General features: G+C 42.2%; 1 protein-coding gene across 2 annotated transcripts in view; it reads right to left on the bottom strand.

Annotated features, from left to right (window-relative positions):
* Positions 1-21,409, bottom strand: part of LOC132979539 (contactin-associated protein-like 4) — a 340,781-nt gene that overhangs the window by 222,912 nt on the left and 96,460 nt on the right. The window contains exons 18-24 of one of the 2 annotated variants that reach the window (XR_009674058.1): positions 20,086-20,325; positions 17,268-17,492; positions 15,526-15,659; positions 12,465-12,552; positions 6,969-7,187; positions 6,669-6,740; positions 4,514-5,797 (exon numbers count right to left, since the gene is read on the bottom strand). Coding sequence is in view for 1 of the 2 variants with exons in the window: in XM_061045430.1 (XP_060901413.1) it covers positions 5,601-5,797; positions 6,669-6,740; positions 6,969-7,187; positions 12,465-12,552; positions 15,526-15,659; positions 17,268-17,492; positions 20,086-20,325 (1,175 nt within the window). In the remaining variant the exon portion in view is untranslated. Of the gene's footprint in view, positions 1-1,893; positions 5,798-6,668; positions 6,741-6,968; positions 7,188-12,464; positions 12,553-15,525; positions 15,660-17,267; positions 17,493-20,085; positions 20,326-21,409 lie in introns of those variants that run through there. The other variant, XM_061045430.1, reaches the window with a different exon arrangement.

Here is a 21,409-nt window from a genome sequence, read left to right as displayed (position 1 = left end):
AGGAAGGTTCCTAGTTCAAATCCCTGTTGAATCCCCCTGCTGTGTGGATTTTGCCTGTTCTCCCCATGCATGTGTGGGTTAACTGGTGACTCTAAATTGCCCGTGTAGGTGTGAATGTGAGTGTAGCTGGTTGTCGGTCTCTATATGTCAGCTCTGTGATCAACTGGCGACCAGAAGGGTGTACCCCGCCTCTCGCCCAATGGCAGCAGGGATCGGCTCCAGCCCCCTGCGACCCTGAATGGGAAAACCTAGATTGATGCATAGAGAAGATTTCTTGTGGACTAATAAAGCTGTGTCCCTGTTGCATTAAACACATTAACTGTACTGCTCAAGGACGAGACTCAATCTTTTTATCACATTTAAATTAATGTCGGCGGTGGATGAGTTGTTCCTCATGATGTTGGGAGTTTTCCTCTTTGATATCACTGATGCTGCTGCCAGTTTACCGCTTCACATCTCGTCTCCAGTCATAACTAATAATATGAGATTTAAATGAGTCAAACAGGACTCAGTGATCTGAGGCCTCTGAATCATCTGGAGTGTTTAAACGAGCACAGAGGCTAAGTGGCTCTTCACACAGAATCACTTTGATACCCTCCTGGGTGCTGCACAGCTTTTCCCCCCCTTCATCTCGGGTCTGCAGGATGTTAACAGCCATCAGAGATGTCAGAGCTGATGGATGTGTATCCTCCCACACTGCGATCTGAAGAACAAATATAAAAGATGTAAATGTATGCAAATTGTTGTTGAGGGAGAAGTCATTGCCGTGTGTCAGCTTCATTTCACAAAGAAACAAACAGTTCTCTGTCACCAGCAACTGAAGCCCCCTCAGTGTGGGCTTCAGTTCTCTGAAAAGAATCTGACTTTAACAAATGCAAATGATCTTTAATTTTGTTTGAGAGACTCGCCAGTTTCATTTAGAGTCCCTCAGACATATGGATGTGGGAACAAATCGGTTCAATGACAGTGTCTCCTGTTGACATTTGTTCATCGATGAATCATCTGTAAGGCGGAAGAGACCCTCCGGCTACAATGGAAAACACCATCTTTATTTTCTTCACACAGGATTCACTTGAAAACCAATCAACCAGAATATGAGCATATGTATATTTCTATGGCATGTCACTCACACTTACATCATCCACAGATAGTAACCAGCACAACATCCAAACTGAACAAACTTAAAACAGAGTGAAACCCGAGCATTTTCAGAAGGAAAGTTCACCACCACAAAAAACTTTAGCAAATGTTCTTTTTCCTACTATTGACAATTCTTACGAAGGGACCAGTTTCTCCATATGTTCAGTGTCTCCCCTAACCTGTCTGTCTTGCCACAGATCATGACATTAGGTCACAATTTTAAATTTTTTCCCATCATTTCCTTCAACAGCTGAGCGCTGATAATTTGACCAATCAGGGGTAAATGATGCTTTTGTTCTGGGCTTTAAGGTGGTTTAACCTCATCCACTGTCATATAACAAATATTACACATAGAAATGGTTCAGAAATGGGTAATTGCCCTTCCTGCCCAAAATCATGTTTGGAAAAAGCTGCTGAAGTGTCCTCATGGAGGCTCCTGGAGCAGTAGAGAAAGAAGAAGTGCCCTCTTAGGTTCCTACCAGTGGCTAACATTATATGTACAGTTGATGACTATTGAATGTCTTCTGCCTGTAGCAGTCAAACTGCCAGAGTAACCCAATGTGTTGATGGGTTCGGCCATGATGTACCATTGTATAAACATCATGGTGGAATATCCTTTCACTGTACGAGGGAATTGTTTACGACCAACACATTGAGAAGCTCCACCTGAGTGCTCACAGTCTGCTTTTCAAATCAGGATGGATGAAGTTAAATAAAGTTTCTTTTGAGAACTCTCGCATAGAACAAGGAAGTTGAAGTGGTTGTTTTGCTAGCGAGCTGAAAGATTGGTACAATGCTAACAGAGCAGAAATGTGCTGCCCTGTGGGATCTGTGCCACCCTGCGTGCTTAAACCTCCAAAAAAGCAGAGGCACTGGTCTCTCATCAGGATGCTCTCAGACGCTGTCTGCCAGTTTCTGCAGGCCCTAATCAGTGAAAAAAAATTCCCTGAAGCTGGAATCAGTTTGTGCCTCTGCTTTCTCTGCGTCAGAGTATGCAGTCCTACGTCCAACATTTCAATCATGCAAGAATTTCATCCGACTGGACGGGAGCAGCTGATCAGGCTGTGATCATCCCTTGTGCACTCCCGAACACAAATGACTCAAGATGGTGCTGAAATTTCAGCTGCTCTAAAATCAGGACAGAATGGCCTCAATCCGTGCAGTGTATGACCGGCCTTAGATGGCCATGGCCAAGAAAACTACCTGTACTTTTTCTTTCTGTTTACTGCAGGATTAGAGCCAATTGGAAAACATGGACTATACCACCAACTAATTGAAAATTACACTTTGCATTGACCATTTATTCATTCGATAGAAACGCTTCTATATTTATTTGTGCATCGTTTCAAATGCTTACAATGAACTTGACAGCTCAATGAAATGCAACTTTTTCTTCACTGCCTAAAATCTTCCTCCTCAGTGGACACCGACTAACAAAACTCCAATGTTTTTTCTCCCCTGAATCGAGGTTGTTATTTTATTTCACTGCATTCTCATTCAGTGTCCTCCAGCTGCACTCAGTCTGCAGAACCATCAGCCGGTCAAGGTTACCTGTTGAGAGCCTCTCGTCGATCACAGCGCTGCACTGCTGCAGGACCAAGGGCACTTCTACTTCTTCACCAAAAAAATGAACTTCTCTGAAATCGAAAAAACAACAACGTGCCGTCTCCGCTGTTGTGATGTCGGGGAGAAAAGGAAACAGAAGAAGAATGAATAATGCACTTTGAAGTTTTGGCAACTTTTGTCATTAAAATCCCTGCCGTGCTCTGACATCTCAGAGAGAAACGATGGGTGTTAGTTAGACAAACAGCTGCCTCTCTGTTCTCCCTCCGTCAGCAATCAGCAGCTCTCTCTTGACACATGAGGAGAGTTAACACATGACAGACTCTGCTACATTCTCTAAGAGGTAATATCCGCCTGTTTTTAGATTACATCCATGTCTGTCTGACACTTTCTTTGGATTATCTTCTATCTCCTTCTGATCATTTCTTTGCTTTTCAGCCAGTCACAATGCACCTGCCAGACTGCAGGAGATTAGCATTTTACAAAAAATCACATTAACTGTCTCTGTGTGCAGTGAACGAGGTGACAGACAGCCTCACTGTTGTGGAGTCCGTGCTGCTGTCAGCATTAAAAGCTTTACACTACAGAGACATTTGGAGAGCAGAGCGAGAGGAAGCTCACAGCAGGAAGGAGAAAACTTTCACAAGACTTTCGTAATAACCTGTGCGAGCCTTTCATGACTATCTTTTTGAAAAGCTTGCTATAGGAACCTAGAAACGTTCAACGCTGATGGAGGATGTTTTTGATCACTGCTTTTCCATGAGATGTCGGAAACCAGGAAGAGAGAAGAGAGACAGAGGTAAAGAATTGAATAGAGATGAAAAAAAAAAAAACAAAGTGGAATATAATATCTTTAACAGTGGCTGCCAGACTGCCGTGTCCCATCACTCTAACTGTGAACATTTGCAGTGTGCTCATCAGGATGCACAGAGTTGACTTCTGAATATCCACTTGTTAGCTGTAAAAAAAAGTCTGTGAGTGCAAAATGTGTGTGCAGGAGAATCACTCTAGAAAATGTTTAAATAATGAGCAGACTCGAGTTAGACTATTGTAACACAATGTCCTGGATTTTAGTGAATGCAGGGAGCATGGCCTGGGAAACAGACAAATCTGCAAGCTTATGTTTTATTTCTTTTTGCAGATGTGTTTGTTTACTCCACATATTCAGACAGACGTTCAGGTTAAGTGATCAAATCTAATCTTCCCCATATTAGATCCCCATATTTGATAACTAATCTGTTTGGATTTCATAAAGGATAAGAGTTATTCACGATAGGATTGATCTGATTGACAAGTGGGCGCGATGTAGCGGTTTGTCAAGAGGCTTAAAACCCGCCTCAGCTCAAGCTCTCAGCCTGTCGTTAGCTTGACTGAAACTTAGGTTGAGACGGCATTTCCAGCATGACGACAGCCATTGATGGGACTCCCTAAAATTCCTGCATTTCTGGGTCTGTATTTGGAGATTTTCCCTTCGTGACATCACAAAGGGCAGTAGCCCCTCCCCCAGGTGGGTGACACTCCCACAGCTAGGTGTTTGTTCTGCCCTCTAAGTCTGCCTTCACACTGTAAACAATAGGACATGGAGCAAGAAAACCTGAGCCAACCAAGCCCTTCCAGAGAGGGGGCGTGGTCAGACACAGCTCATTTACATTTAAAGGTACAGACACAGAAACAGCCTGTTCTGAGCAGGGCTGAAATAGAGGGGTTTATAGTCATGATCAAACACAGGATCAGAGTGGATTTAGAACAAAAAACTTCACATACATGTTTTGAGGAGCTCTGAGACTTTTTTAAACTTAGAATATGTGACCTTTAAAACTTTACATAAAGTTAATCAATAGTGTTTTAATTGACCATTTCTGGTGTGTTCAGGAGGTTCTTGATCTTTGCTTGAGCTTTGGCTGCACAGTCTGAGGCACATTTCTCCCTCTGGTTAAAACAAATAAACTAAACTAAAATGTAGGATCTCTACGTCATCTGAATGATTTGTATCACTTGGCACAGTTGCTGGATTGTCTTTGTACATAACATAAGATCACCTCTTGAGTTAGAGTTGGCTCATGAACAAAATCTTTGAATTTAACTGGATGTTTGACTTAGCTACCTAGCATTACAGCCGCACGCTACATGACATGTTCTGCTGCTCTGGTTTGTTGCTGCATCTTTGGGCCTTTCATGATAACGCCTCTTAGAATATCAGATCTGAAATGAAAGTGTCCACACTGATTAATTTTTGCCAATTAGTGTGGGGGCGCCAGGCTGCAGGAACTCACACAGGTTTCCCTTAATGGGGTTTCAAAGATCAACAGCCTCTTAACTGTGCATACTGTCACTCTCTAAAAGAAGGCACCACACATAAACAAACCACCAACACTTATAATTATGGAAGTACTCTTCTTGAGGGCTTGATCGTAGGGTCAAACATTTCCACTTCCAGTAGAGCCTTTCAGTTTACTCATAAAAAAAATGCATCAGACAAATACCGTAAGTCCAGCCACAAATCCAAACACACAAAACATTCAGTGAAATATAGAAATAAACGAGTTTGAACACTCTTAATCAAACCGTGAAAACAAGATGTCCTTAAGAGTGACATTAATTAGAGATCGCTGTAGACACAACATTTACACTTTTGAATATTTACAGATTTTAAAACAAGCATATCAACACCTTTTTTTTTCTCAGTATAAACATTATAAACAGATAAATACATTGTTCTTGTTTTTTGCTTTCTTATTATATTCTGTGGAGCCACAACCTCCAGCAAAGGCTCTGATTGGCTCTGAGTGCTGCTCAAAGTCCTGAGGCGATGCAGGACACGACCCGTCTGACACCTCTGCTTTGAAACACACCACTTCATCATCATCTTCATCATCTTCAGGTCATCTGTCCTGCAGTTAAATGAAATACTCCTTTGGGTTTTCACAGGAGACGTTCTGTGAGTCAGTCTGGTTGTTGAAGGAGAAGTCCTGACTGTCCTCCTGTTTGACTCCCTTCACTTCCTGGTTTCGGTACGTCTCTTTCCTCCTGTAGAACAACCTGGCGGTTATGGCCAGACCGCTCACGATCACAAAGATCACCACTGCTATGACACCTGTGAGGACAAGGAAAATTAATTCACACATATCAAAACCTTGGTAAAAACAAATGCATGAGTTATTTTAACCAAAAAATTTTTTTAGAGCAAGTAGCTTTGAAGCATGTTAAGACGAGCTCAGCATCTTTTTACTTGTGTAACTCTGAACTGTTCTGACCTTGTTTTGATTATCTCGCAGTACACACAGTTAAAAAACACACCAGGACTGAGACACCAACAGAGCGATCAAATGTGGCAAACATCGTGTAAATTCTTTGTTGTCCTGGAAAGCTGTGCAGCGTGCTGACTGACAGGCCGACTCTCTGTAAAGAACATTTCTGACGCTGGAGCTCTGTGGAACTGATGTGAAGGATTTCTGCTCGTCTCTGTCTCTCCTGGGTTTCGTGCCCGTCAGTCGGTTTGTTCTACTAATCGATCCTCAGCACACAGTGGGCAGGATTTCACACATCATAGACTCAGCTGGACTCTTGTGTTCGGCACGTTTCATCATTCAGAGTTTCATCTACACTCAGTTCTGAAATACAGCGGAAATGTATCTTGCACTGTGGGACTTCAGTTTGCTTTTAAATAAAGTTTAGTCCATCAGAGAGTTATTTCAGTTCAGGTGTAATTAGTTACGCTGCCCTTTTAACCTTTAAATGACTCATCTGCATGCTTTTAGGATCCAGTTCATCTTCTTCTTCAATCAAATATCAGAGCAAAAGAAACATATCTGATGGAATTCTTTTACCGCCTTCCACTCTAATATCATTAATCAATGAAATATTAAATTAAATCTCTGCCACTGATAGCTCAAATAAATTCAATACAAACACAGGATAAAAGGATTAAAAAGGTTCAAGTACAGTGAGAAACTTCGGTTCAGTACCTCCAATCAGAGCGGAGTCCGATCTCACGGCATTGACCAACGGTTCACCTGAACCCACTGAACCCGACTGATCTACAGCCGAGACGGAACGAAGACATAATTAAAGGTAGGAAAAAAAAAGAGAGGGAAATAGAGAGAGATGATGTCATGAAAGAACAAAGAGCGGCCAAGAATATGAAAGGGTTAAGAGAAGAGAAGTTGTTGAAGATGTTAAAATGAGAAATATCGTCAAAATCATCAAATATGTTTACCCCAAATGTTTGTCTATCTAAACTAAAAATTCTGACTCCTTCCTCTTACCTGACAGGTGGTGTGTGTTCTCAGCTGCGTAGGGATTGGCTGAAGCCGAGGAGCCACAGTTAGACTGCACTAAAGGTCCGGTGACGGTGACGGGGCTGGTGTTTGGGTGGAGCAGAGCGGCTTTCAGAGGGCTGATGAAGTTAAAGCGGACCACCGACAGGCAGCCGGTGAAACCGAGAGACGCCACCCCGCTCAGGTCTGGATCCAAATCATCAGAGTCTGGAGGCAGAAGAACGAGAAGAGGGCTATCTCACTTTTTCTTTAAATCCATTATTTCAATCGACTTCTTTTTCTTACCCTGAAACACGTCTTAAAATCTGATGCAACTGGGTCCTGACATTATTTCTAATCTTTAATAAAAATTAGATCTAACCATCCAAAAAAAGTCATGATGATGAATTTAAAATGCCTTTTTCAGCATGAATTAACAAGTCAATACAAAACTGTTCAGAAATAAAGAAGCATGTTTTTGGAAGAAAGGAAACTGGATCTTTCCAATAAACGTTTAATTTTGACATAATTTTCTAGATTCTGTTTCTTTTTAGAGCAAAAGTTCCAGAGGTTGATACTTCTACTTCTACTTCCAAGTTTTTTGGGGGGCCTTGATGCCTTCAATGGGAAAGCTGAAGAGTGATTGGAGAAGTTGGGAGGAGAGGGCGGGGGTCAAATTCGATACTATGACGACAACTACAATCTCAGTACATGGGATGGTAGAGAAGGCAGCTACTGTAAAAGCATCTAACTAAATCACAATTTATATCTCATTTGTTAAATCACAAAAACCTATGGACAAAAAAAAAGCTAAATTGTGATATTAAGAGAGCCAATAGTTGCTTTATGTTTAAGTTCACTTCACTATAGTTTAATAAACCAGAGACTGTTATCTTATTATCTTAAGCAGATTCATCTGCTGGATTGTTTTGCTTTGACTTCTAATGTAAGTGACCACTGACAGATAACAAGTGTAGATCCATGATACACTGTTGTTTCCCATCATGAGGAGGGCACAGAAAACTACTCAGGGCACATACACACAATGATAAATATATATAATGAAGAACATCAAACGGAGACATTTCCTGTCATAGGCAGATGTTACACTGAGATTGTGAAATGAAAAACTTTCTCAGCATGGCTGTTTTTAATCCTTTAGAAAGACATCAGAGATAAAATAAGTCGTTCATCTGATCAGGTAATTGAACTTTTAACCTTTTGCTAAGAAGCTTGATTCTCTCTCCTGATAACTCACGACACACACCGACAGGTTCATTGACTCCGCTTCACATTTCCTGGTTATCTGAGTGGAACAATAGCCACAGCATATCGACTTCAATGATTACCCCACACACACACGCACGCACACACACACACACACACACACACACACACACACACACACACACACACACACTCATTACTGCAGACAAGCTGTCAGTGACTCAGCTTCCAGTCCGCATCCATCACTCCACCAGACAGATTTTCACTCTCGCCTCTATCCGCTCATTTTATCGACTGTAATCCCTTCATCGTTCCTCCTCCTCCTCCTCCTCACAGCAGAGTAAACAGCAGCTGTGAAAGGCGACATCAGCGCTGTAAACAGCTGCATCAGTGTCTGCTCTGATGACTGAGAGGTGACAGTGGTTTTAGCAGAACACATCTGCATGTTGATGAGAGCGGCAGGAAACATTACAGCGGCCTCTCAGCAGAAACACGCCTCACTCCATCACCTCTCTCTCTCTCTCTCTCTCTATCTGTGTGTTTCTTCCAGGTCCATTAGTTAGGCTGATGGATGACGGGGTTGGCAGGAAACGACAGAAAATCCACTTTCCTGCAGCTTTTCTGCTCCTGATCTGCCTCTCTGCCTCCTCTGGTTTGACAGACGGGAGCACCGGTCACACGCTGACATGACGGGGTTAAAGCAGCTGACCTACACTGTACTGGATGATCGTTAGTAGCCTGGTTTAGTATTAACCAATCACACATCAGCAGGATTTAGTGTAAGCAGAAAACCAGTCTGTATGGAGAAAAAAATAGCAAGCAGTATGACATCCTGACTCAACATCAGCAGGAATCTGATGACGATTTAATTATCTCTATAAACTGATATCTGCATGCAAGTGCTGTTGATCGAAAGTTTCAACATGAGCAGTAAATTTACTTGTTGCCGTGGTGTAAAAGCCAATCAGCGTTTAGATTTCCTGACTTGCATCAGAAACCATCGATTCGACCTCCATTCAACAAACAAACTTTTAAAAAATTGTTTCCTTCTCCTCTTGAGGGCAGATCCGACAAAGCTTGACTTTTTACTTCCTTCAAAGCTGCAATAGTGGACTCATTGCATTAAATGGACTTGCCCCCGCCTACCTCTCAGAACTCCTATCCCCATATAAACCGGTGAGAGATCTTAGGGTCATCTGCACAAAACCTTCTGTCACCGCCTAGATCCAGGACAAGGTGCAATGGGGATCAGGCTTTTTTCTATTGCAGGACAAAAACTGTGGAACTCTTTGCCCCCAGACATCGGTCTCTCTCACACTATTGGTGTTTTTAAAACTCGCCTTAAAACGTATTTTTACTCAATTGCTTTTAATGTTCAGTAACCCATCAAGCACAAAAAACCCATAGCTCTGTTATTCTTGTGTTACACTGGAATTAACGGTCACTTGTTCTCTTCTTTTTTTTTAAATTGTTGTTGTTCTTGTCTGTTACTTTCTAATGCTTTGTTTCTGCAATGTTCAGCACTTTGGATCAACAATGTTGTGTTTAAAGTGCTATATAAATAAAGTTGATCTGATTGTTAATGAATCAAAAGGAAAGGTTCATATCCCCGAAGTGAGCCAGAGTGAAGCCTCTGTGTTACTTAATGTTTGAGTTTACTCATCGCAGGGATGTAATGTTCTGTAATGTCTGGATGGAGGAATTCCACATTGCTTTTAAACTGAACAAAAAGCCTCATTACAAGATGCTAATGGGAATGTCAAAATGCAAAGAAATGGAGGGCAAGAAAATCTTGACTGGAGGCTGTTTATCACTCTGTTTGCTACACCGGGATGCCCGACGAGTCAGCCATTGATCCCAGAGGCAAACTGTATGTTGTCGTCAGGCAATAAGAGATAAATTCAGGGATTGCTGTGATGTCATTTTTCATACAACACCTAACATGTACCATATCAAGCGCAGGGCGCAGTGGTTAGTGTGCACGCCCCTAGTATGGAGGCCATGGTCCTCCTAGCGGGCGGCCCAGGTTGAAATCCCACCTGTGGTTCCTTTCCTGCATGTCATTTCCGACCATAGACTGTAAAAATAATAATATTCCTGACTCTATCCATCGTCCTACCTCTACATTAAATGCACAAAAAGCTTTAAAAAAAATCTATATATATTGATGTTTGCGCTACTATAACATTAGCTGTACCTACCCTCTTCTTTATACTGCCCTGATATATATAAATATTTTTCATATCTATGTCGACACTTAATTTGACAGATTTTCCCAACATGTGTATTGAATTGTTTTGTTGAATGTGATGTAATAAGTCATTAATAAATTGTTCTGTGTCACTTTGTTTTGTCATGATGTGGTGTAACGTACCTTTCTCTCTACTCATTTAATTGAATCTTTTTTTCTATCAGTATGGTATCAATGATGTTCTGAGGGTCGTTATTGTTTTCACAGGACGCGTGACTTATTTAAAGTTTGACTTCAAACAGCAGACTCAAGTTTCGACTTCACACAGCGAGTGTGTTTCCTTTCAAAGCGAGCGTACAGCTGCTGCGTGTCGGTCTTATCACGGCGCTGTGGCTGCAGCCCGCGGCCTCTGAGCCCCTCGTGTTATTAACAGCTTATATCTGAGTCGCTCTCTGATGGAGCCGCTCAAAGGAAACATGAATAAGTCATGACAGAGCCAATTAAAGTCTCACCCCGGCTCAGTTACAGGCCCCTGACCAGGACTACACACCGCAGCTCCATGACCATGTGGTTCAAACCCTCCCAGAGGGTGAGGTTTTCATTTTTTACAGGACCTCAAATCTGTTCAGGTGCGATAGAGGAAAGAACATTTCTGGTTTAATCCAGGACTCATTAACTGGTGCTAAACATATCTGCACTCCGCGTGGCTTCTGCAGGCTGTCTAACATGATTCTCTCCTTTTCTCTCTCCTCGCTGTGATCGGAAGTGAAAGATGCTGCGACACGTTCAACTCACAACAAACTTCTTAATTATGCATTTAGCTCGTTTCGATTAATTCTGACAGCGAGCCTGAAACAAGCTCAGGTCCAGAATAACTTGAGTAAATATGCAGAAAGTCGAGGAAGAGAGAAAGCATTATAAAGAAATATACCCCCCACCTTCTTTGTTTTTAATTGAAGTTTTTCATGACTATTAGACCAGCTGAGAACTCCACAGGTTCTACTTCATGTGTTTTACATAAGTGTAAAAAGTAAAGTTACACAGAAAGTTGTGTAAGAATAGGAAATGGTTCACTTTTCAGTACAGCTCTCATTCAAACATGTAGATGTTGTTGGGAGACGCTGCCGCAGTAATGACGGCTTGTCAATGACCTCTTTTCCCCCTGATTCATCTTTACTATTAAAACATCAACTGACAACAAATTGCCGTTTTCTTTTTCTTTACGATATTTTGAGGCTTTTTAATGCTATTATTGAGACAGGACAGTGAACAGAGTCGGGAATCAGGGAGAGAGAGAGACAGAGAGAGAGAGAGAGAGAGAGAGAGAGAGAGAGAGAGAGAGAGAGAGAGAGAGAGAGAGAGTGGGGAATAGAGGTGAAAAAAAATCGATCAATGCAAAAATTTGAGATTTCACACTTCTGAGATTTTAAATAAATTCATAACTTCCAAAAATCGATCTAATGCTAGCTCTTTAACTGAGTAGAATGACAAATGGATCAGCAACAAATTCAGCCAGTCTCACAGAGGACTGGAGTAGATCCTGAAGTACGTACTAATTCAAAAATAGACTTTGAATCATGAATCCAGAAATCGTTATGAATCGAATATATATTCTGAATCAAATCGTGACCCCAAGAATCAAAATCGAATCGTGAGACACCCAAAGATTCCCATCCCTAGTGGGGAATGACATGCTGCAAAGGAGCCACAGCTCGGAATCAAACCCAGGCCGCCCAATTTAAGGACTGTAGCCTCTGTACACGGGGAACGCAAACTAACCACCAGTCCACTGTTGCCCGGCACATGTCTTTCTTTACAGTAACTTTGAAACTGATCTCCATCTCCGGCCCAGAAGCGTGAGTTCAGCTCCTGCAGCATCAACAACACCGCCTGAACTCTTCTGCTCTAAACTTTTAAAACCCCACTTTCCAAGCAAAGTGCACGCCAATATGCTTTTTCTTCAGATAACTCTGATAAAACGTCCATTTGGTGAAAACAGAAGATGCTAAAACTCCTGTGAATCTGTGATTCAGATGAGTTTTAGTCTGAGTGCTCTTGTTTCTGCTTCTGACTGCCTCTTCACTTACCGAGCACTCTGCCCAACACCAGCGACTTGATGGCGTTGAATTCTCCGTCAGACGTCAGGTTTAAGTCTTCTCTGGGGTTTTGGTCGATCTGAACGGAGAAAAAAGAAATGATTTCTTGAATTGCTTCAGAGAAGTTTGTGTGTTAAGTGTAGCTTTTAAAACTACCTTTTGGTGACTCAGTAGCAGCTTGTGATTAAAAAAAAAATAAAGATGAAGGAAAGAAGTTCAGGTTCAGTTTAAAATTGGAAAGGTTCAACCGAAGGTAACGTAAATGAGCTTCAAAAACAACTTTAAAGGATTAAAAACACTCCGTTTTTCTTTAAAATGTGCTGTAAATAGTTTTTTGGGATATTTGTCTCCCGCCTAAACTTTTACTCTTTGCCTAACGACTCAACATTCACCTCCGTCTTCAGTGAATCTGGAGGCTGCGTGTTGACCTTGTAGTCGATAATTATTCAGTCACGCACGCAGCTGACTCCTGGTTAGATAAAGTCACCTCCTAAATCATCTGGCAAGGTGCAAGATTCAGCCGATCCCGATGCGGTTAAGGTGCGTCATATATCATCTGCCGCTGTTTTAATGTGTAGTTTGTCCCCGCTGCTCTGCCGTAGTAGCTGCGTCCAGGGGAGCAGCTGCTGGTGGCTGAACTCTGAGTGAAGTGCTGACTGGAGTTTTTTATTCCATACAGGAATATAAAAAACACTGTCCCATAATGCCCACACACAGAGGAGAAGGGACTGCCTGTGTGCAGCTCTATGCACATGTGACATTGCATTTGCCCTTGAGATTTGTGTCTCATTAAGAAAACATGGAGAAAGAATCATGTTCAGGAGCTTTACACGTCTGTGGAGTGAAAACAGCACATCAGCAAAACGTCGAGTCTGTGTACGTGAAGCGGCACAATGCAGACTTTAAACACAAATGTATGCATGCACAGCTTACATTAAGCCCCCCCCCCCCCCCCCCCCACATAAAAAAAAAACATCCAATAAATGGTTTGTAACACACTTAGATGAAGCTGTTAGCACCCTGTGGTTTATAAACTGTCATATAAACACATGAAGTTATAATCTGAGAGATGTCTGTATCAGAGTCATAATTATATTTAAATGTTTTGTTATGATTGTATTCTGTGTCGGCCTCTGATTGGATTCAAGCTGGTGCAGCGTCCGTATTGGAGGAGATCTTAAGGGCGTCCGTTTTTAAAAGAGAGAGGCGGAAGTGGAACGCGGCCCTCCTTCTTGCTCACCTCCAAAGAGCGAGACGTGTTTGGTTGTTAATTGAGATAATTATTGTTGTGGTGTGCAGTTCTCATTTTGTAGGTGAGGGTAGCCTTTTTTATTTTGATTCATATTTTCTTTCCTTTTCTTTATTTTAGAGAAGGCAGTGTGGGTTCGACTAAGGTGTTCTGTTTATTATTTTGCCGGCGCTCTCCCTGAAGTTTAGTCCACTGTGTTTATTGCTAAATAAATAGCACCATTGTGGACTGCAAATTCGTTGTTTTGTGTGATTAATCTTTGGGAGTGTGAGGAAGGAGAGGGTCACTTTTACACCACGGCTGGTTTCCCCTCGGCTGGTCGTAACAAAGAGGTTTTACTTGCTGACAAATGTTTAACCATTAACGCACAAATATCTTCATTTCTGTGTACACCTGCAGCATGGTGAGTTGTAAACCTTGTGATAAATACTTGTTTGTATACCACTTAAATGAATACAAAAAAGAGAAACTCAACTCTAAAAAAGTGCAATTTTTAAGAGCTAGTGTTTACTATCTTTGGTGGCCTCTTTTCTAAAAACAATTTGCCGTCCTCACTTTAAATCGATGAACACAGCGTCGTCCTATCCATCTCTCTCTGCATGTCCCTGTATCCCCTCCCAACCCCAACACAGTTTCAGCAGATGTCTGTTCATCATGAGTCTGGTTCTGCTCATGGTTTCTGCCTCTTAAAATGAAGTTTCTTCTTGCCGCTGTAACTTCTCTAAGTGCTGTGTTCATGGTGGATTAAAGGTCACATATTGTGCAAAATACACTTTACCATGTTCCTCTAACACTCAAATGTGTCCCTAGTTTGTCTGCAAACCCCCTAATTATGAGAAAAGACCATCCTCTCCGTCTTTTTCCTGCTCCACTTTTCAGAAAATGTGTGCTCAAACAGGCCGTTTGGAGATTTTCCCTTCATGACATCACAAAGGGCAGTAGCCCCTCCCCCAGGTGGGTGACACTCCCACAGCAGAGTATACCTTCACACTGTAAACATAAAGACATGGTGCAAGAAAGCCAGAGCCACGTCCCCTTCCAGAAAGGGGCGTGGTCAGACACAGCTCATTTACATATTTAAAGGTACAGACACAGAAACAGCCTGTTCTAAGCAGGGCTGAAATAGAGGGGTTTATAGGCATGATCAAATACAGGATCAGGGTGGATTTAGAACAAGAAAGTTCACACACATGTTTTGAGGAGCTCTGAGACTTATTTGAACTTATGAATATGTGACCTTTAATGTTGGGTCTTTGTAACTAATATAACAAAGAGTAAGGGTAGATCTGCCCTTTCTTGAGATAACTTCAGCTTTGAACTACACAAAAACAAGACTTACTGACTGATTGTCATGTAACATCAATCACTCATCAACTAGTGACAATACATTTTAGTTAAATCAAGAGAATCCTAACATCCAGGGCTGTGTGTGCACCCTTTAATTACATTTTTATCTCATCTTGCAGAGCTAAAAAAATGTGTTTTGCATTGGTTCTTCACAAACTTTAACACTGTAACCTTGTAGCACAGAAAATCTGAGATTACGCTGCCTTCCCCAGCAGCCAGAGGCAGGCGGACAGATTAAGAGAGGAGCTGCTAAAGAAAGTGGAAGGTGTTGAACAGAAGCTCAAAATAGATAAGTTGGTGGACTCTGAATACGGTGAACAATCGCTTTGTTTGCATTCGACGAAAAGCCAGAAATAACACAAATAGATTCTCGTGTCCACCTGTGTCTGTTCATGTAGGAAAGAACTGCTTCTGTGTTAGGAGGAAGAACGTGATGAGCTGATGAGGTGATCTTACCTGCACAGTCACAGAGTCGGCCTGTCTCCTGATGTTTACGGTGTGAAGCTGTCCGTCAGCCAGACTCCTCACTCTGCTCCTCAACACTTCAGCCTCTCTGCTGCTGTCCAGCTTGTATCTCACCTCCAGCATGTCTGTACACACACACACACACACACACACACACACACACACACACACACACACACACACACACACACACACACACAACCAAACCACAGGGTTATACTTAAGAGAGAGATTTATTCATCATAACACATAGTTTTTCCAAAATTCAAGGCAACATTTTTCTTTCATGAACAGCCTTGTGATGTTTTTATTCTTAGTTTCCAAGGTATAACTGACTCGGACCACGCCCCCCCCTACCCAATCGTTGAAGGGCGCGAATCGGGCCCAAAGTCGTCTAATGTGTAGCCATCTTAAGAAGTTATAGATTTAAAAATTACAATTATATAAGTATCTAGAGAGGAGTCTATAATTATTAATAAACCCGTGCAGCAATCTGCTGCTCTAATCTTCTTCCTGAAAGATGCATTAAGTAAAAAGGTTTTGTTTGCGCTGAAGGGGGTGTGACGGCAGTCGAGAGTAAAATTAAATGAAGCACCTCAAGGCAAACAAGAGAAAGCTCTCAGGGATTTAATTGGACTCTTCAGTTTGAGTGCATTTACCTGACGACTCCTCGGTCAGCATGAAAACCTTAATGCCTCGCTGTCCATCAGCTTTCTCTGACTCATTAACACCAGAAAAAAAAGTCAATTTGCAGGTCATCTAGCAGCAAAGTGCTGATTTTATTAAACTCCCGGAGGCTGAAAATTGGATTTTTTAAATCCAAAGTGGCTCCGACTTCTCTTAAAAGTCAAACTCACAACATCATTATTTCACACTAAAGTTGATAAAAACACATGAGTAAGTTTTCTGCTGTTTTATTCAGCAGCACAGTGACCTGCCACCCATTAACAGCCCACCAAACGTTTACTCTCTCAGCTTCTCTCCTCAGGTCTCAGTGATAAAACCAGTGAACACTCTTTTCTTATTTCAGCCTGAGACAAAACTTAATAGCCGGTCCTGCTGGACGGATTACAAGGAGGTAGAGACTGACGGGGTGAATCAGAGAGAGGAGAGATCTGACAGAACCTGATAGATCTTTTAAAAGCTGCAGAGCAGAGCAGGAGATGAGGAGGAGGAAGGAGGAAGGAGGAGGACACGAGGAGAGGTCGATATCAGGAGGAGATGACAGGAGCAGGAGACAGGATGAGAGGAAGAGAGGAGGAGAGGTAAGATGAGAGGCTGGGGAAAGGAAGAAAGTAAATGGATGACAGATGAAATGTGTAAAAAAAGAAAAAGTCTTGACAAGGTTTTGATTTAAGGTTTTGAAAATATAATCAGAATAATTTAGAAGAAGAGGGAGAAAACCACAACAAGAAAGAGACTGAGAAGGTATAATGAAGGAAAAGGGGAGGGATGGTTGGGAGAAGGAGGCAGGCAGGAAAAGAAGCTCATAAGAAGCCTTTCATGAATAACGTTCAACCTCAAAATGATTGATGTGAAGTTGATGTTACAAAAGGAGCGAGGAGGGAAAGATAATCAGAGGAAGGACTTGTAAAAAAGTGATTTTTACGATGATGAAATCTGCTGTAAAAAGTATTAAAAGCCAAAAGGATGCAGGAAAGAGATCAAAACACAATGAGCTTGAGTGGCAGCCAAAAAGGACTCCTTCAAAATAAAAGCCCCCACACCCTTACCATGCTTGTTGATGAGCAGGGCCAGGTACTCTCTGTAGTACGAGCTGACGTAGAACAGCACAGCCGGACTCTGATTGGTCCTGAAGCTCAGGGAGACGTTCTCTCCTCTCAGCGTCGTGTCGGAGTAGATGGAGGACGGCAGAGCGCTGCTGTTTCCTCTTAACTCGTACAGCTCCTTGAAGGTGTAGCTGACGGAGGTCTCGGATTTGAAGCTGGCCGACACCTCTGGAGAGAGAAGGAGAGGTTTTTTTTGTTGACCTTCAGCTTTAAGTTGTGCAACTGTTCACATTCAACGTAGTGTTGTGAGAAGCGGGAGAAGCCTGTGTAAACATTGTCCTTTTATTACTTTATTTTAGAGATAGGACAGTGGACAGAGAGCGAGAGTGGGGAATGACATGCAGGAAAGGACCCACAGGTTAGATTCAAACCCAGGCCGGCCCCTTGGAGGACTATAGCCTCCGTACATGGGGTGTAGGCACTAACCACCACGTCACATGCATCACTATTGAGCTCTTTGACAGCACAATAATTCAGTTTTTAAAGGTTTTAGACCTTACTCTTTTTTCAATAAATGTGATTTATGAAGCGTAGAGTGATCATTAAAGACAACAACAGCTGAAGAGAGACAGGAAATGTTGGGAGGAGAGAGTGAGGGTTGACATGCATCAACTGGCTTAAGTCAGATTTGAACCCATGGCCGCTGCGACGAGGGCTATAGCCTCCGTACATGAGGGGCATGATATAACCGCTAGGCTATCGGCACTCACGTCAGAAAAGATTTAGAGATCCCAATTTTGCTCCCTGGAGAACTCCGGAAAGAACACATACTGTGGTATGTTTGCGCCTTATCTCCAGTCTCTGACAGCTTCTGACTACCCCAAAGGCGCGGCCTCTGCCAAGTGACATAACAGCAAAACAAACATGGCGGTGGCAACAAGAGCGTCTTACTTCTGGAGCAACAAAGAAACTTAATTTTGGTCTTTTTGGTAATGAGAAAATTAAATATGATGGAAGTTTAGATGTGAGAAAGTTTGAAATGCTGAACTATTTAAGTCTGTGGTGAACAGGTTTCCCAACACGTAGATGTGGAGTAACTAGTATTGATCATGTATACAGGCATATGAATAACCAGGTTTCTATGTGTGCATGTAAAAATTGGGATAAGGCTCAAAATCAGGATGCTCAGGTTCATGTAAATTCACTCTTTGAGGAGAACATTCAGCATCTTATAACTAAAGCAGTGGGCTTCTGACCAAGCTGTTTTATTTGAAGGGTGATAAATATATAGAAAAAAACAGATTCCAAACTTTAATTAAGCCTCGGCGGAGGCATCAGAACATCTTCTTCAGTCTGATTAGCCAACAAGAGAAGAAAAAAGGGTGTTCTCAAAATATCTACAAAGAGCTGAAATCATTACGAGGATTAATCTGCAGAACCGTTTGGTACTCGGTTTAATTTTTCAGCGGCAAACACAGATGAACTTTTAAAATATCAAACGCAGCCGGTGTGTGTCACTGTGACTCACAGAGGCATCAAAAACAAACGCTCCCTCTCTCTGACTCAGTACGGCGAGCGGGTGAGTGGGTTCAGTAGATATCAATATTTAGTGGGAGGAGGGAGCGGAAGTTCCCTTTATGAAAGCAGAAACCACTGAACCCTCTTATGATACTGAACTCATGAAAGGAATAAAATGTCAATCTGATGACTCATTATTGCAGAGTTTACATCAAACGGACACCGTTATGAAGAACCTTTGATGTCTTATGGTAGTCGAGGATTTCAAAGCAGTCCAAATGTTCTCTGAAACAATATAGATGCTTAAACCCTCCACACCAGCAGGTGGACTATATGTGGGTGTTTATCATTACTCATACTTTATTTATATGTGGGCTTCAGGGATTAAACCTTGTTGACTGTCTTTATGCTTTAAAAGAGTTGTTAGAAGTCATCTTTAAAGATTTCATTTAAAATGTTTAGCTGAGATTATTCATTTAAAAAATTAAAGGAGCAGTTTGTAAATTACACCACCAGGGGGCTCTCAATTAAAACAATTACAAAAGATGACGTCGAGGTTGGCGGGGAATCATGGGAGTGATTCTCTCTGCTACTCCACCCCACCCCCGATGAAAACGAACTGACCTAGTTGACCGCAGTCAAGACGAACGAGTGAAACACAGCACATACAGCAACAGCACGGCAGCTATCAGTAGCAGCTCCGGTGTGCTCAAACAGGCTGTTTGGAGATTTTCCCTTCATGACATCACAAAGGGCAGTAACCCCTCCCCCAGGTGGGTGACACTCCCACAGCTAGGTGTTTGTTCTGCCCTTTCTGCCTTCTAACTGTAAACAATAGGGCATGGTGCAAGAAAGCCTGAGCCATCCAGAGAGGGGGCATGGTCAAACACAGCTCATTTACATTTAAAGGTACAGACACAGAAACAGCCTGTTCTGAGCAGGGCTGAAACAGAGGGGTTTATAGGTATGATCAAATACAGGATCAGAGCAGATTTAGAACAAGAAACTTTACAGACATGTTTTGGGGCGCTCTGAGACTTATTTAAACTTATTAAAAAATGAGAATAATATGTGACCTTTAATCCTCTGTGGATCATGGAATAGTCAACAGCTGATAACTGATTTGCATTAACGACCTTATTAGGGCTTTTGTCTGTTAGCTTGTTATGAAGCTCTTCTGTCCTCAAGTGGCATAAAAATTAATGCTCCCTAAAGAAATCACAAAAAGATAAAAAGCTTTTCACTCAAAGCAGCCAGCGAAGTCAATAAATTCAGGCTAATTGTGTCTTGTAGATGTGTGTACCTGTGTTGCAGAAGACTCCTGTGTATGCCGACAGGCTGCAGTCACAGTGGAAGCCGTTGGCTCTCTCCACACAGCGGCCCTGGTTCTGGCAGAGCGAGCCGTAGCTGCTGCAGTGACCCGGGCAGCCGGGTCGAACCCCGGGTGTGATCTTCGCCCTCTCCTCCAGGTCCAGAGTGACGCCGTTCAGCTGCAGGGAGCGAATGCAGCCCCGAAAGCCCTTCTGCCTGGACGCTGTGCCTCCTGACAACACACACACAAAAAAACAATGCATGACATTAGCATCACATTTACATTTCTTTCTGTCAGATACAAGACCTCTCAGGCCAGAGAGGTGACAGCTATCTCTGTCTTTAGATCTACAGAACTTGTCTTCCTGCCTCATTTCTTTGTGTGTTGACAAGTCTGTATGTTTTCTTTCTCTCTAGTTTTTTAGATTCCTCCTCCTCCTGTCAGCTGCAGCAGATCCTCGTGTCACCTCTGCTCCCCGACAAGCTCCAAACTGTCAACACTCCTCTGTATGGAGTGACACAACCCATGAAACAGATCTCAGGCAACGATCTGAAGGTGCAAAAACAGTTTTTGATGACACAACTTTCATCATCAGTCCTTCTTCCTGATGCCATCCTGCCTGCTCCGTGTTAAAGTGTCTGCCATGCCTATCAGGACATGCTGCATGTTCTCCCTTTATTCTTCAAAGCTGCAGAAGAAGAAACTCTGTTTTCAACTTTGTAAATTGTTTCTAAGGTGTAACACAGCCACCTATTGTTTGCAAAGTTCAAACATGACAGCTTCCTATTTCTGCTAAGATCACAGATTCAAACTTCTATATTGTTGCTCAGAGCGCAAACTTGGCAGCTCTTTGCTCTCCGAGTCTGAAGCTAACAACTTCCTATTGTTCAGCAGCAGTCGCAGCTTTCACACCGATAAATCACTGCGCTCTGTTCCTCTCTCTCTCTCCTCTAGGCCTCCTCTCTCCCCTCTGGTTTCATGAGTATGAATTATTGAACCAGCTGAGCAACAGAGGATATGAAAGTTGCCTCGAACATTTCCTCTGACACAACACCAAGCAAAGTCATTTTTCATCCTTTCTACATTAAACGTTAATTATTGTTCAACGTTAGCTTTTAAGATTTAGGAAAACATTAATGACTGTAATAAAGAAATGACAAACGTTTCTTGTTTGTAATCGTTATAATATACTGAAAGGGGATGACACACAGATGCCCTCACATGCAAACTAAAGACATGACCTTGATTAAGCAAATAACATTTTAATCAATGTCACAACCACATCGAGTGTAACACAATTATTACATCCTGCTTT

This window comes from Labrus mixtus, chromosome 8 (assembly GCF_963584025.1).
Source record: "Labrus mixtus chromosome 8, fLabMix1.1, whole genome shotgun sequence".
NCBI classification, from domain to species: domain Eukaryota; kingdom Metazoa; phylum Chordata; class Actinopteri; order Labriformes; family Labridae; genus Labrus; species Labrus mixtus.
Note: the sequence above shows the minus strand (reverse complement) of the source record. Positions and strands in the feature narration are given on the sequence as shown.